The sequence below is a fragment of the Porites lutea genome, chromosome 5 (genome assembly GCF_958299795.1).
Source record: "Porites lutea chromosome 5, jaPorLute2.1, whole genome shotgun sequence".
In the NCBI taxonomy this organism is placed as follows: Eukaryota; Metazoa; Cnidaria; class Anthozoa; order Scleractinia; family Poritidae; genus Porites; species Porites lutea.
The window spans coordinates 27,542,322-27,555,549 of record NC_133205.1 but is presented as its reverse complement, the minus strand read 5'-3'; the positions used below and the strand labels follow the sequence as shown (position 1 = coordinate 27,555,549).

The 13,228-nt window shown below is 40.8% G+C and overlaps 1 protein-coding gene across 1 annotated transcript in view; it reads right to left on the bottom strand.

Moving 5' to 3' along the window:
• LOC140937314 (voltage-dependent calcium channel type A subunit alpha-1-like) overlaps positions 1–13,228 on the bottom strand; it is a 61,448-nt gene that overhangs the window by 17,041 nt on the left and 31,179 nt on the right. Inside the window, exons 29-34 of the mRNA XM_073386859.1 lie at positions 12,239–12,346; positions 9,593–9,682; positions 8,773–8,904; positions 6,993–7,058; positions 6,163–6,254; positions 4,121–4,277 (exon numbers count right to left, since the gene is read on the bottom strand). Of these exons, the coding sequence (XP_073242960.1) occupies positions 4,121–4,277; positions 6,163–6,254; positions 6,993–7,058; positions 8,773–8,904; positions 9,593–9,682; positions 12,239–12,346 (645 nt within the window). The remainder of the gene's footprint in view (positions 1–4,120; positions 4,278–6,162; positions 6,255–6,992; positions 7,059–8,772; positions 8,905–9,592; positions 9,683–12,238; positions 12,347–13,228) is intronic.

Sequence of the window (13,228 nt, the reverse complement as noted above, 5' to 3'; positions counted from 1 at the left end):
GACCTGGAAATGGTTTAATTTTGAAGCCTACCTTTCTACTGGTATGAGGCAGGTTCAGCCTCGTAGCAGGGGGAGGGGCAGGGGGGGCTCGAGTCCCGCCAGAAATTTCCAGACTTGATTTAAATTCTGCTACAAAAGTGGAATTTTTCTACTAAAATGGACAGCTGTCAAAGAAGCTAAAGTTTCAAAGTGTTGTCGATCAAAGTAAGATTATGTACTGTTGTTCTTCTGTGCAATTTGGAACTGTGTAAATGAACGAAATCGTATTTTTGCTCTGCCAAAAACAACCAGTAGCTTTAAAATATCTGCTTATTAAGCATCAAAATAGTCAGAAGCTCTGCCAAAAACAACCAATAGCTTTAAAGTATCTGCTTATTAAGCATCAAAATAGTCAGAAGCAAAATGGATCGAAATGCACCAATGACAATCCCTGAACTTGACCTCTTGAACTTTATTGGTTTCCTAAGAGGTCCGCCAGTGTAAAATATACTGCTGTACTAGAGTAAAGCTTAGGTCTTTGCGCGTTTATATTGAAAGTCTTACAACGTCTTCGCAAGAGCCGCCGAAAAAGAAATCCAAACAAGTCGAAAATAAGCAGGGAACACTTTTATCGTGGGTAAAACCATGCAACAGTGACACAGAGCCTGGTGTAGTCGAAGAACCACCTCATGATATTGCATGTTCACAAGGACAGAACAGATGCTCTGACCCTTGTAGACGTAGCTAATGACTTCGTTGGGGAGAAAGAAAACCGAAAGCAATTGTTTGGCAAATTTTCCGCGAACGATATCCCAAACAAGTTCTCTATTTCGTCAAAGCCAACACAAACGGAAAATTAGAGACAAAAATAAAAGGTATTGTAGACAAATGTAGTTATCTGACATGTACCAAGAAGTATGCTTTAACCGAGGGACCGAAGCGGAGGGGGGGGGGGGGGGGGCGGGTGAGTTAATGTGGGCCACTCGCTCATCCCCCCCAGTCATTTTATGCTTGCTACAGGCCTGAGGTTTAAAACAATACTCTTGTAAATTCTTCTTCCATAAGGTAACTCGCAAAAGCAGGAAGTAAATATAGCGTAGCCAGCGGAATGAACTACGCGCGACTGCTTCATTCAAAGGGTGCTTTTTTTGTTAAGGCTATAAAGCTACTAGAAGAATGGTGACGAGTCAAATTCAGATCTTTCGCGGCGAAATCCCTCATGGCTTTGTCGCTCAGTACGCACGCGCAATGGTTCCGCCACCAAAAAGCATTATGGAGCTTAAAGCCACGTCCGCACGTATCCGTATTCACTCTCAGTTCGTCAGCTAATTTGTAACGCGATCTTCGGCTCATGCAAAAATTTTATCGCCAGTCTTCTTCACTGACAAAAATTTTCTCATCAAGCACTTTTTCTCTCCCTTGACATGTTTACAACGTCCAATTTGTCCGTCTAAAGGGTGACACATGGAAAGAAGCTTCAAAATGTCGAGTCGCCGTTTAGCATAATTGAAGTGTACAGTAATCATAGCTAGGTATAACAGCAAACACGTTATAAACTTGAAACTGAAGTCCAAGAAGTAAAGCAGCGATAACATACGGCTCGGCACCGTCTTAAGGTGGCTCGACTGGATTTTTTGGGGTTGATACCTCCCAAGTTTGAGCATTAACTACGTCGGCATGAGTAAAGATATGGGAAAAAGTTTACCACAACTGTATTACATAAAGATGAAAATTTCTTATGATCTGGGTTTTATTGCAATCGGAGTCGCCGTGGCAACGTAATGACGCCATTACGTTTTTCATTTATCTTTGTGTTTCTCTGTACCAGGAGTTTTTTGAAGAAATCGCTTAAGGGAGTATGTACCTGCCATAATTGCCTCCATTATGGCAAAGTTTGAAGAAATTCTATGAGAGCGTTTTCGAGATATTTCGAAATGCAGTTTTAAGAATCATAAAAACAGTGAAATAGCATGCTAGCCGCACAATTCGGTAATATTTTAAGAAAATGATAAGCTTTGGGAACGCGGCTTCATCTTATAGTGGATTGATTCCATTGAAAACTGCATACAAAAAAGAGGGGAATTGCTCTGGGCGATCGCGAGTAAGAAGGATTTTATTAACTTGCATTCAGCTGCTTTTGATACAGTTTTTGGAGGTAATTTGATCCATGCCTAAAAATTTCGCATTTTTCCAAAAACTGCTCGATAAATTTTTTTATAAATTCGACAATTCCGAGATCAATTGTCAAGAAATATTCCCTGCAAGTTTTAAGAACATTGAAAACAGGGAAGGCTTTTAAATAGGGCCCTCAAATATAGCCAATTTTTCCCCCAGATTTTGTGTTTACAAGCGAGCGTCCTCATTATTCACTGGCATTGTTTTCAAGTTTCATATACACGTGCACATTTAGCAAAAAGATAGAATTTGCATCAAAAAGGGCCCTCGGTTAAATCTCCGTGATATGCTAATTACCGGGTAAAGAGGTTAGTGATACATTATAACATCAAAGCAACTCTTTGTGAGAGTTTATGCGATGTTATAACCCGAGTAAGATAATTAAGTATTGCATCCTACACGATGAGCCGTGACGTTCACCGTTTCGGCTCTCACTGCTATCTGTGACGACAAGCCAGTTATTAGCATATACCGAATATTTCTTCGGAAAGTAATCGAGAGTTCTTTTTTCATGCAAATTTATATCTTTTGCTAGTTGTGCACGTGCATATGAAACTTGAAAACAATGCCAGTGAATACTGAGGACGCTCACTTGTAAACACAAAATCTGGGGGGAAAATAGGTTATGTTTGAGTCCCTATTTAAAAGCCTTCCCTGTTTTCAATGCTCTTGAAACTTGCAGGGAATATTTCTTGACAATTGATCTCGGAATTGTCGAATTTATAAAAAAATTTATCGAGCAGTTTTTGGAAAAATGCGAAATTTTTAGGCATGGACCAAATTACCTCCAAAAACTGTATCAAAAGCAGCTGAATGCAAGTTAATAAAATTCCTCTTTGTCGCGATCGCCCAGAGCAATTCCCCTCTTTTTTTGTATGCAGTTTTCAATGGAATCAAACCACTATGACATGAAGCCGCGTTCCCAAAGCTTATCATTTTCTTAAAATATTAGCGAATTGAGCGGTTAGCATGCTATTTCACTGCTTTGATGATTCTTAAAACTGCATTTCGAAATATCTCGAAAACGCTCTCATAGAATTTCTTCAAACTTTGCCATAATGGAGGCAATTATGGCAGGTACATACTCCCTTAAGCGATTTCTTCAAAAAACTCCTGGTACAGAGAAACACAACGATAAATGAAAAACGTAATGGCGTCATTACGTTGCCACGGCGACTCCGATTGCAATAAAACCCAGATCATAAGAAATTTTCATCTTTATATAATACAGTTGTGGTAACCTTTTTTCCATATCTTTACTCATGCCGACGTAGTTAATGCTCAAACTTGGGAGGTATCAACCCCAAAAAATCCAGTCGAGCCACCTTAAATATTCACGGTAAAGAACTGAGCTCGATATTGTGACGTCATTGGATAAAAAAATATCCGGATTTAGCGTCCACACGATTCCGGATTCGTGGCGTATTCAAAAATTTCCACTCTGGAGAGCGGATTCAAAAACTTGCGGATTCGTATGGCGGATTCACTGGATACGTGTAGACGGAAGCCGAATCCGCAAAGAAAAAGTTGCGGATTCAAAAATATCCGGATACGTGTGGACGGGGCTTAAGCAACGACGACGATGACAACGAGAACGTCATAAAAGCAATAGGTTTCGATTAGCAAAACAACAACTTTGCACGTGCAATACGCTTTTTGTGCATTTCTTTGCCGCCTTTGCAAGACTGCGATGTGAAACTGCCTAATTTCACGTTTCTTGAAGGACGTGAAAAGAAGACCACGATTTTCTAGTTCCTTTTTAAAACTTTGCTACAGTTAGAACTCAACTCCAGATTAATTCACCAACATTTTGAAACAGCGTGATTTCACTTTTAAACAGACGTTTTCCCCACCGTCATCATCGTCGTTGCTTAAGCTCCCCATTCCACCCACTCTGGTCCGCCAGCCAGCCACACAGGCTAATCAAACAATGTTTATGCAGCTTGACGTTACTATGGCTACTCACCAAGAACATGCACAGGAAAATAAACGAACAAAAGAATATGACGGCTCCAACTGTAGAGCCGCAAGTTGGGCCGTAATCAGCGTTGGCAGCAAGATCACATTTAGCGTTGCTATAACAGCTCAGCATAATTTTGTGCCAGTCCTCCCCAGTCGCTGATCTGTCAATAAGGATTGAAAAAGACTGGTTTTACGGGCAACGCAAACACAAACACCAGCATAAGGCTAACAAGGTGTGTTTGCGCTGGTGTTCGTTTTCTCTTTAGATTCGAGTACGGAGACGACTATGAGGACACGGTTTAATTTAAATTTTTTTTAGACACTCTGGAAAGCTTCATTGTACGTTTTCTCAGCAGAAAAGTTAGCACGGTTAAGCCTTTAACCGATCGCAAAATGATAAAACTTCTAACGTTCTATAACTTGTTTCCGCCACTACGACATTCTCGCCAAATGTCGTAGTATTAAAAATAACGTTGCCTATCAAGTTTTCCCACCAAAATGACGCTGGTCCACGCGTGCGCACTATAGTATTAAGAAAATCTCGTTATCTTAGGCGTCCTCGTCTTAGAATCTAAAAGTCTGTAGCAAACCTGAACCTCTCTACAATGGCCTCATTGAGGACAGAAGAAAGTGGCCATTATAGAGAGCTTGAAACAAGAGTGAATGTATGGACCGTCTGCAAAAAAAATGGCCGTTGTAGAGAGGTGGCCGATTGTGGAGGTTCGACTGTAGAAGAATAAGAAAAAATTTTATCTTGCGCTAGGACTTACGTGTTTGCGTCGCCTGTGAAACGCAAGGTTTGGAGTGGTTTTTCAATTGAGGTCTTTCTCACGCTAGCGGGGAGCTTTTACTTTTATCCGATGTATGAGCTAACTAACGCTTGACCTGAGTCCATAGATTGACTTTTGTTTCAACCTCTCTACAATGGCCATTTTCTTCTGTCTCCAATGCAAGAAGGCCGTTGTAGAGAGGTTCAACTGTATGCTCCACTAAGCATCCCTTTTTATCCTGAATGTGCAGAGGAAAAGACAAATGAAGACGGGACCTTAAAATCGATCATGCTAAGCGTATTTTAGAGTATGAATTATTTTAAATGAATGATAAAACAATAGACTACTTCTGAGTTCCAACAGCTCTCACTATCAAAACGAGCCTGAGTGGAACACCTTTTACTGTTGCACTTAGCCTCGCTTTGAAACAGAGGCTTGGAGCAACTCGGAAATGGTCTATTATTGACCGTATTCGGCTTTCGAATTTCCAGTGATCTAATGAATAACATAGATATCGGAGGGTGTTATCCGCCTAGGCCGTATAATCCTTCAGATCACACTAGCGTGCGAAAACATCCGTTTCTCCTCGCTCTTCGTCGCTGAGGACGTTTCGCGAGGAGGAACGTCTGCGACTCAGTGACAGAAATTCCATACTGATGACGCAAATAAATGTTTACTTAACAAATCCGGTAGTCATGGGGTTCCAAATATAAATTTGTCTAATTTTGCGTGTCTTCTGGTCGATTTTGGTAAAGTGCTGTGTTGATCTGCCCACGAGCTCCAGCAAAACTCAAATGCTTCTTCTAGAGAAGACTATATTCCACAAATATTAACTGTTTTGTTAGAGATTCTTCGTGTTTACTTTTGACCTTTTTGGCCTTTTGTCTTTTGTCTGTCATTCGTAAACAATAGCTAAAACAATGTAACTGCTCCGTCGACCAATCAGCGCTTCTGACCGGATTCTGGACAGATTTTACGTCATCAGTATGGAATTTCTGTGGCTGGGTCGCAGACGTTCCTCCGCGCGAAACGTCCTCAGCGACGAAGAGCGAGGAGAAACGGATGTTTTCGCAGGCTAATCACACACAGCCTTAGGCACTGATTTGCTGATAAATAATGAAAACCTGCCCGGACCTGAAGCTTGGTAAGATTGCTTAAATATTAGTCTTCTTAATGTCTCAGACTCCTGACTTTATTTATTGAATTGTCTGAATTTTTTTTCTCATGCCCAGACCGTGAAGTCAGCAAAAGCACCATTCAGTACACGGGCTCTTACCTGAAGAGAACTTGCAAAGCTTCTAGAAGATTCCTGAAGTTATTGTTTTCATTGATTTCCGTGTTTGGATCAAGAACTATCTTCCCAAAAAGCTGAAAAGAAGAGAAATAAACTATTAATGTATTTACTTAAAAAGAGAAACATCCAGAAAATACCTCAACTGATTCCTTTTCTGTCCACTGCACACAGATCAAGCGTAAGAAATGTGAAAACTGGCAGTGTGAACGCATTCACAGGCCTAAAATTTGTACGGTCAATGCAGGGGGAAAGTAAATTATGGCCCGATAACGTCAGTTTCAAGTTGAGAATTTCTCAAAACAGAAAATGAGCAGATAAAAACAGCTCAAAACAATACTTATGGATAAAAAATTGCGTGAAACCACTAATTTATGGCTTGAAATAATAAACAGTAAACGACAAGTAAAGAAGGAACTTGGTCACGCGGTACAAACTCACGTTTGCCGTTATGCGTAAACGTCATGCTTAAACTCTTGATTAAGCAACTTTAGATATGTGGGATCGTTAGTCGGGACGTGCCGGTCAGCTATTGGCCAACGTTTTTCTCTGTCCCTAGTAACAGTCCCACAAGTCTTTGCAAGAGTTAACTCGGCCCAGTTTCTTTCTGTTTTCTAAAGTGGCGAATTAGTTTGTTCGCCAACTTTTGGCAAAGACTGCGCACGCGCGTTGTTTTTAGTCGCTCTGGTCACGTGGTCATTGCTGTGAATTCCCACATTTTCTCTCGGCAGTTTTCTCTTGGCGCAGTTTACAAGATTTTTCACGTTTTCAAGTAGCTCGTTGACACCAAGTGTATTGAAAGGGTAGTCTCTTACCTGCATTCCGATGACGGCATACATGAAGAACATCAACATAATAAGAAGGGTGACGTAAGGAAGAGCCTGTTATAATAGTTAAGAACCTTTTGGTTAATAAAACTTGCGTATAATTTCTTGCTTGACTTAGATTTCAAAGGAAAGGAAAGGGCACAAACAATTATGACAACAAATAACATTACTACCTAAACACAGTTTGAACATGACACTGACTGTTTTGTCTCTTTGGCTGCTGCTGTCTGTTTTATGCTTTGTTTTTAAATTAACATTTATAGGAGGCCCTGAATGGGGGCACCTCGATAAAACTAAACACTTCGATGTTTGGCTCTGTAACATGAAACAGTTAATTTTTATGCATTTTAACACTAACAGTAAAAAGTTCACTTTAACAGTAATTACTGTAATAACGCAAAAATTACTTTGTTCAGTATATAAAGGAGTTTTCAGCCATTTCCGACATTTCCCGATGAGACTACCGAGGATCCTCGAAGACTACCGAAGATTTTCGAGGAGAAATCCGAAAATTTTAGACTTTATCTTCGTCGTTATATTCACATGTGAAAGATATATTGTTTTACACACAAAACCTTAAACATTTAACAGTATTTTCTCCGGAAACAGTAAACATTCAGTTCTTAACAGCAAACACTTAAAACTATAAGCAAATAACACTGAATACTAAATCCCATTTGGACCCTTTTACAGTAGAAAAGCCGATCAACGAGTGCAACAGCGTCCTACCTCAACCTCGTTCCCAGGGTTCTCTCCTACCCTCCCTACGGAGCGAGAGAGAGAGTAGGAAAAAGAACCTGGGAACGAGGTTGATTTGCATTGTATTGAAGTACATAGACTGTTCACAGTCCCCTATTTTTTCGTGAGATCGTTTGGATATACCGCGTCTTACCGCCACGGCTATCTTGATTTTCAAAAGCACCGAGGGTGCGGGCGTCGGGGATTATAACTGTAGGTGAGGGGGGGGGGGGGGGGCGGGGGAGGGAGGCGAGAAAAATAGAGGGACTGTAATAACATCACTGCAGCACGCGTTCACGGAGCGCGTTGTACCAGCAACGCAGGCGGTTGATTGGTCATTAAACAATAGATGTTAATTTGCGTTGACAACAGCTTTAGTTTCAGTTGCCGACACTGACCAAGTCGTTGACAAGTCGACGTTTCCATAAAACGTACGCTTTCATACCATAAGACACATCTTGCGCAAACACACGAAGGATTTTTGGTATTTTGGTTGGGAAAATGTTTTCTAGTGCATGTTTGCCGATTTCATTTCGACGAATAGCCCAGAAACATTATAAAATCACCGTTTCGAAAGGAGATATTCGTAAACACGCGAAATAGATGCTAAATGTGTCTGGCATGTTTTTCATCACCAGCGGAGTTTCTTAATGAATGAATGGTAAAAGGCGTGAAATTCCTGTCACGCCTCCTGAACGCAAGCTGCAGTGATGTTATTACAGTCCCTCTATTTTTCTCGCTTCCTCCCAAACCGCCCCCGCCCCCTAAGTAGTTTTGACACTCATGCAAGATGGTAGCCCGTAACGCAAAGCGCTCGATCTCGACGATCTTACGGAAAAATAGAGGACTGTGAACAGTCTATGAAGTACATTGCACTGGATTTTTTCACATCGTTAGGTATTTTTATATAACTGCATTGCATTGTGTCTACGAGCGGTAGCAACTTCTGCCTGCGATTCTGAGGAAAAAAACGGAGAAAGCTGATTGTAGCTTCTAGCCTTAAAAAGTAAGCAAATTTGAAAGATATTACCTTAAATGACTGAAGAAATGTCCACAATAATATTCTTATTGTGTAGCCACGTCGAAGAAGCTTGATGAGCCTCGCCGCGCGAAACAAACGAAACATACTGGGATCAATTCCAATTCCTAATGGGTTTTCAGCCTGAGAATTTAATTACATACATTAAGAATGTGGATGCCAACAATAAATATCATGTACTCTCTACTTCTAAGCAAAAAACAAGGAAAGGTTTTCAGAGTAACAAAGTACACTGTTCATGATTGATTGTGACATACTTGACTATGATGTCGATGTAGCGCGAAATCTCCCATGCTTACTTGACCCGTAATAGTAATTTCATGCTAATTTCCCTGACCCAGCATGACTATGGTCCTGCTGTAATTTTCCTTTGTACTTGCGTGACTCCTGATTCTAATCTGACGAAAATCTCCTATTCTTGCCTCACCTCTGACACCCTTTTTTCGTGAATCTTTCATCCTTTCGTGATTGGAATAACGCGAATTCCTCACAATTGCGTGATTCTAATATTCTTGTGTGACTCCTGATGCTAATTTTACGCGAAACATCTATAATGGCTTGACGCCATGTATAAGCGGATTTTCTATACTTGTATCAGCCGAATAAATTCATACTCTTGCTCTCCGATCAATATTGCTATTTTTTACTGATAAGTCAGCGTTTTTTTTTTTAATCAAGATAACTACTAGCCTCCCCGCAGACGTCCTTTGGGGTTCGTTTGTCACGCAAATGAATGCATGACAAACGAACCCCAAAGGACGTCTGCGGGGAGGCTAGATAACTACTTCGTTTATTAAATTAAAGGCTTTACCACTTGGTCAATAATAGTGACTATGACATCCAACAGGCCTCCCAACACAACAATAAAGTCGAAAAGATTCCAGTAGTCTTTAAAATAATTCTGAAATAAACGAAAGTGGAACAAACGGGTCAGAACTACAGATTACTAAAAAAATACGAATTTAAACCTCAAGAAAATCAGACTAGCATTCAAAATAAGTCAGATATCTTAAGCCAGATAAGTTGTGATGAACAGCGTCAAACAACCACCACTCAAATACGAATACTATTGCTGGACAGGGCAGAAGTCCAGTTTCCTTAGAGTTCTAATATTCCGCTAACACGACTAACGACATTAAATTTCCTGGCCATGTCCGATGGCAAATGAGCATTAATAAATCTAACAAACCGTAACGCTTTTTTATCTGTTTTATTGAAAGTCGTTAAAAGTACGTAAGCGTTTAAGTCATATGAGGTAAATGAATACTCAGAAATGGTGATGCCACCCCAATAACCCGACCAGATTTTCATGGCCGCCCAAACAGAGACGCATACAAAAAACGTAAGCTTAAGGGGGTCGTCACTTGTTTCCATCCGCCAAACTGACATTTTCCTCTCAGTGGCTCTCACAGGACATTTCCCTTTTCTTACATGAAATTTCTCTGTCTCTTGAAATTTCTGTTCATAAAAGTCTAAGTCTCCTCAATTTTTAAGAAAATTTTTAACCCCCTACACCACCGAGGATCTGCTGACATTTGAATATACACCTATTTCGAGAAAAGTTGTCGGATAAAGTGCACGCGACAACCGCGAAAGGTATTGTGGGTGGTTTTGAGTTCACTGTTTTTCAACGAAATTTGAAAGAATGCCAGGAGAGACCATGGACATATGTCTGCGAGTGCTAAAGGAAAGCAACAAAAATAGGTTCGACAGCTGCAGTGTCAGGAACAGTGTATTGAACATGTCCCATATTTCCTTTCGGGATTGTCGCGTGCACATTTTTTCCGACAACTTTTCTCGAAATAGCTGTATATAGCACTAATCCAAGAGACTATAAATGGGACAGAGAGGGCATCCCCCATATACACCCTATTCCATAGGTAATTCGTCTCAAGTTATTTTTAGAATCGGGATAAAGTTACCTCGCGCGAGGCGTGGATGTTTCGTGGAGGTTTCGCATGACCAAACGCCGTGCAAAACATGTCGGGCGAGAGGCAATGAAAGCGTAAAAAGATCGAGAGCATTCCTGAATATTGAAGCGAAATGAGTCGGCGCTCACCTGGAAAAAAGGAATCGCTGGACTCTTTGACAACCCGTGAAATCAGTTTAACTCGAAGTTGTCGTAACCTCAGTGCTTTAATAAAATGAGAAATTTCGCCGGTCTATTGAAACCGGTCGTTTGTACAATTTAGGGAGTTTAAGATCTAACGACGCGGACGACAACTAGAACGTCAAAAAAACAATAGGTTTAATTAGCAAAACAACAACTTTGCACGTGCAACACACTTTTTTGTTCATTAATTTCTTTCCCGTTTTTGCACGACTACGACGTGAAAATGCCTAATTTCGCGTTTTATGGAGGACGTAAATAAGCAACGACGAAATTTTATTTCTCTTTCTGAGCTTGAATATGGTCCCTTGAAATTCAGCTTTAGGAGGGTTCGCCTACAATTGACAAAGTAAGTGGGTAGGAATAATCGCTATAAAGACTGAAAAAAATAAACATCAAATCAGAAATTGCTCTCTTCAAACTGTATATTATAAATGATCCTGAGAGAATATTCAGTGTGTTAAGGATTTCCCTGCTCTACTGTTAGCTCTATACAAGAGAGAAAGGGCGATTCTTTTTTAATTTCGGTTTCGCTGACACAGCTTTCGCAGAAATCTCGCTGTAGTCGTTTTCGTCGACAAAAGAAATAGCAAAATCGCTCTTTGCGTCTTCCCCCATTTTGTTCTGCGTCATTTCGTAAAGGACGCGTGGCTCTCAGCGTGGGTCATCCACGCGGAACACATTCGCGCTATGTGATTGGCTGTTGTCTAATCCCCCTTGAGATCTGTGGTGTTAAAAATAACTCGAGACGAATTACCTATGGAATAGGGTCTATATGGGGGATGCCCTCTCTGTCCCCTTTATAGTCTCTTGACTAATCCTAACCCAAACCCTTACTTTGTGTACGAATCATTAATCTGTCAACGTCAGTTTGGCGGATGGAAATAAGTGTTGACCGCTTAAGGGAGGCAGCATGGCAGAGTGGTTAGAGTGCTGGACTTGTAATCCGAGGCCCCGAGTTCACTGAAGTCCCGCTCTGACCGCAAGCTGGATTTGTTCACGATAGTCCCGAGTTCAAATCCTCGAGCGCCGAACTTGAAATTCGGAGGCCCCGAGTTCAAGTCCCGCCCTGACCGCTAGCTGGATTTGTTCACGATAGTCCCGAGTTCAAATCCTCGGCCACGCTTGTAAATAGCCAACTGGCTTGCCTCCTACCAGTTGGGATTCTGAACCTTGTTATTTTTCATTGTCCATTTATTTGTTTTATCATCCTTAAAAAGCCCCATAAGGGGAGAGGATAATTAAGTATTTAATTTTAATTTTAATAACTTAAGCTCTCATGGAGAGCAACTACAAAACATCAGATAAGGAAATCACGTTTTCAAGACTATCAACAACATTACTTACAAATCTGAGAGCTATAAACTTCAATCCAGCTTCTATCATATAAAGTACAGTGAAGCAAATGTTGAGGTACATTAGAATCTTTTTTAAATCTTCAGGTTCGCCGTAGTGCTGCAGACAAAGAAATAGAAAGTCACGAGAAAAGAAAAACTTTTTAGGGGCCCGAGTTAACCCAACATGCTTTAGGCTCTTGTCTTTTTAGGTTTGAAGCGGTTCGATCCTTAAAATATTATTTAAACCAGGGTTCCAGTTGCCCCTCACAACCCCTACACTGTTTTACTCCATTCTGAAGCCAAACTGTACGGCTTGTCATCATTCTTGCTAAGGAATAGTTCCCGATGGTACTCGTAACTTCCATTATGAAAGCAACGGGGACGAATTGTAGATTTTGGCATCACTTGTTCAGGACCTAAAGCCAACATCTATTCCCAGACAGGAAGGGTTGCGCGTAAAGAAAAATCTAAACAAAAACTTTTTCAGGGGCTCTCACTCTGCATGGCATTCACCTGGCAAGCTGTCCTGGAGCATGTTCTCCTTTTAGTTCAAGGGTAAAAAATAGGCCGAGCCACGCCCAGCTAGGTCTCCTTTAGGGGTAAAAAAAAAATGCCCGAGCCACGAACAGATTGGTCACCTTTAATGTTTTCTTAATAATTTTCCCACGTGGATTCGCGCACCCTTTTTTATGAGGGGTACCCTCCAGGATTTGGCATTTTTTTCATTACTTCTTTGTGAATCTCTCAAAGGTGTAAGGTTTACCTAATGCAAAAACAAAGTTTTAAGAAGACTTCTCTCTTACACTTTGGCGTATTTATAAAAGCAAAAGTATGTCAGAGTTTTCGTATCTTAAAATCTGAATACTTAACGTTCAACTTTTGTCGTTTATTAGCCTGTTCTAGGCGTTCAGATAGTGGAAACAACGCAAAGTAAGCTATGGGCACCCCCCCGCCACCTGAATGCCAGGACCGTGCTAGTCGTTTGGCTTTGTAATCCATA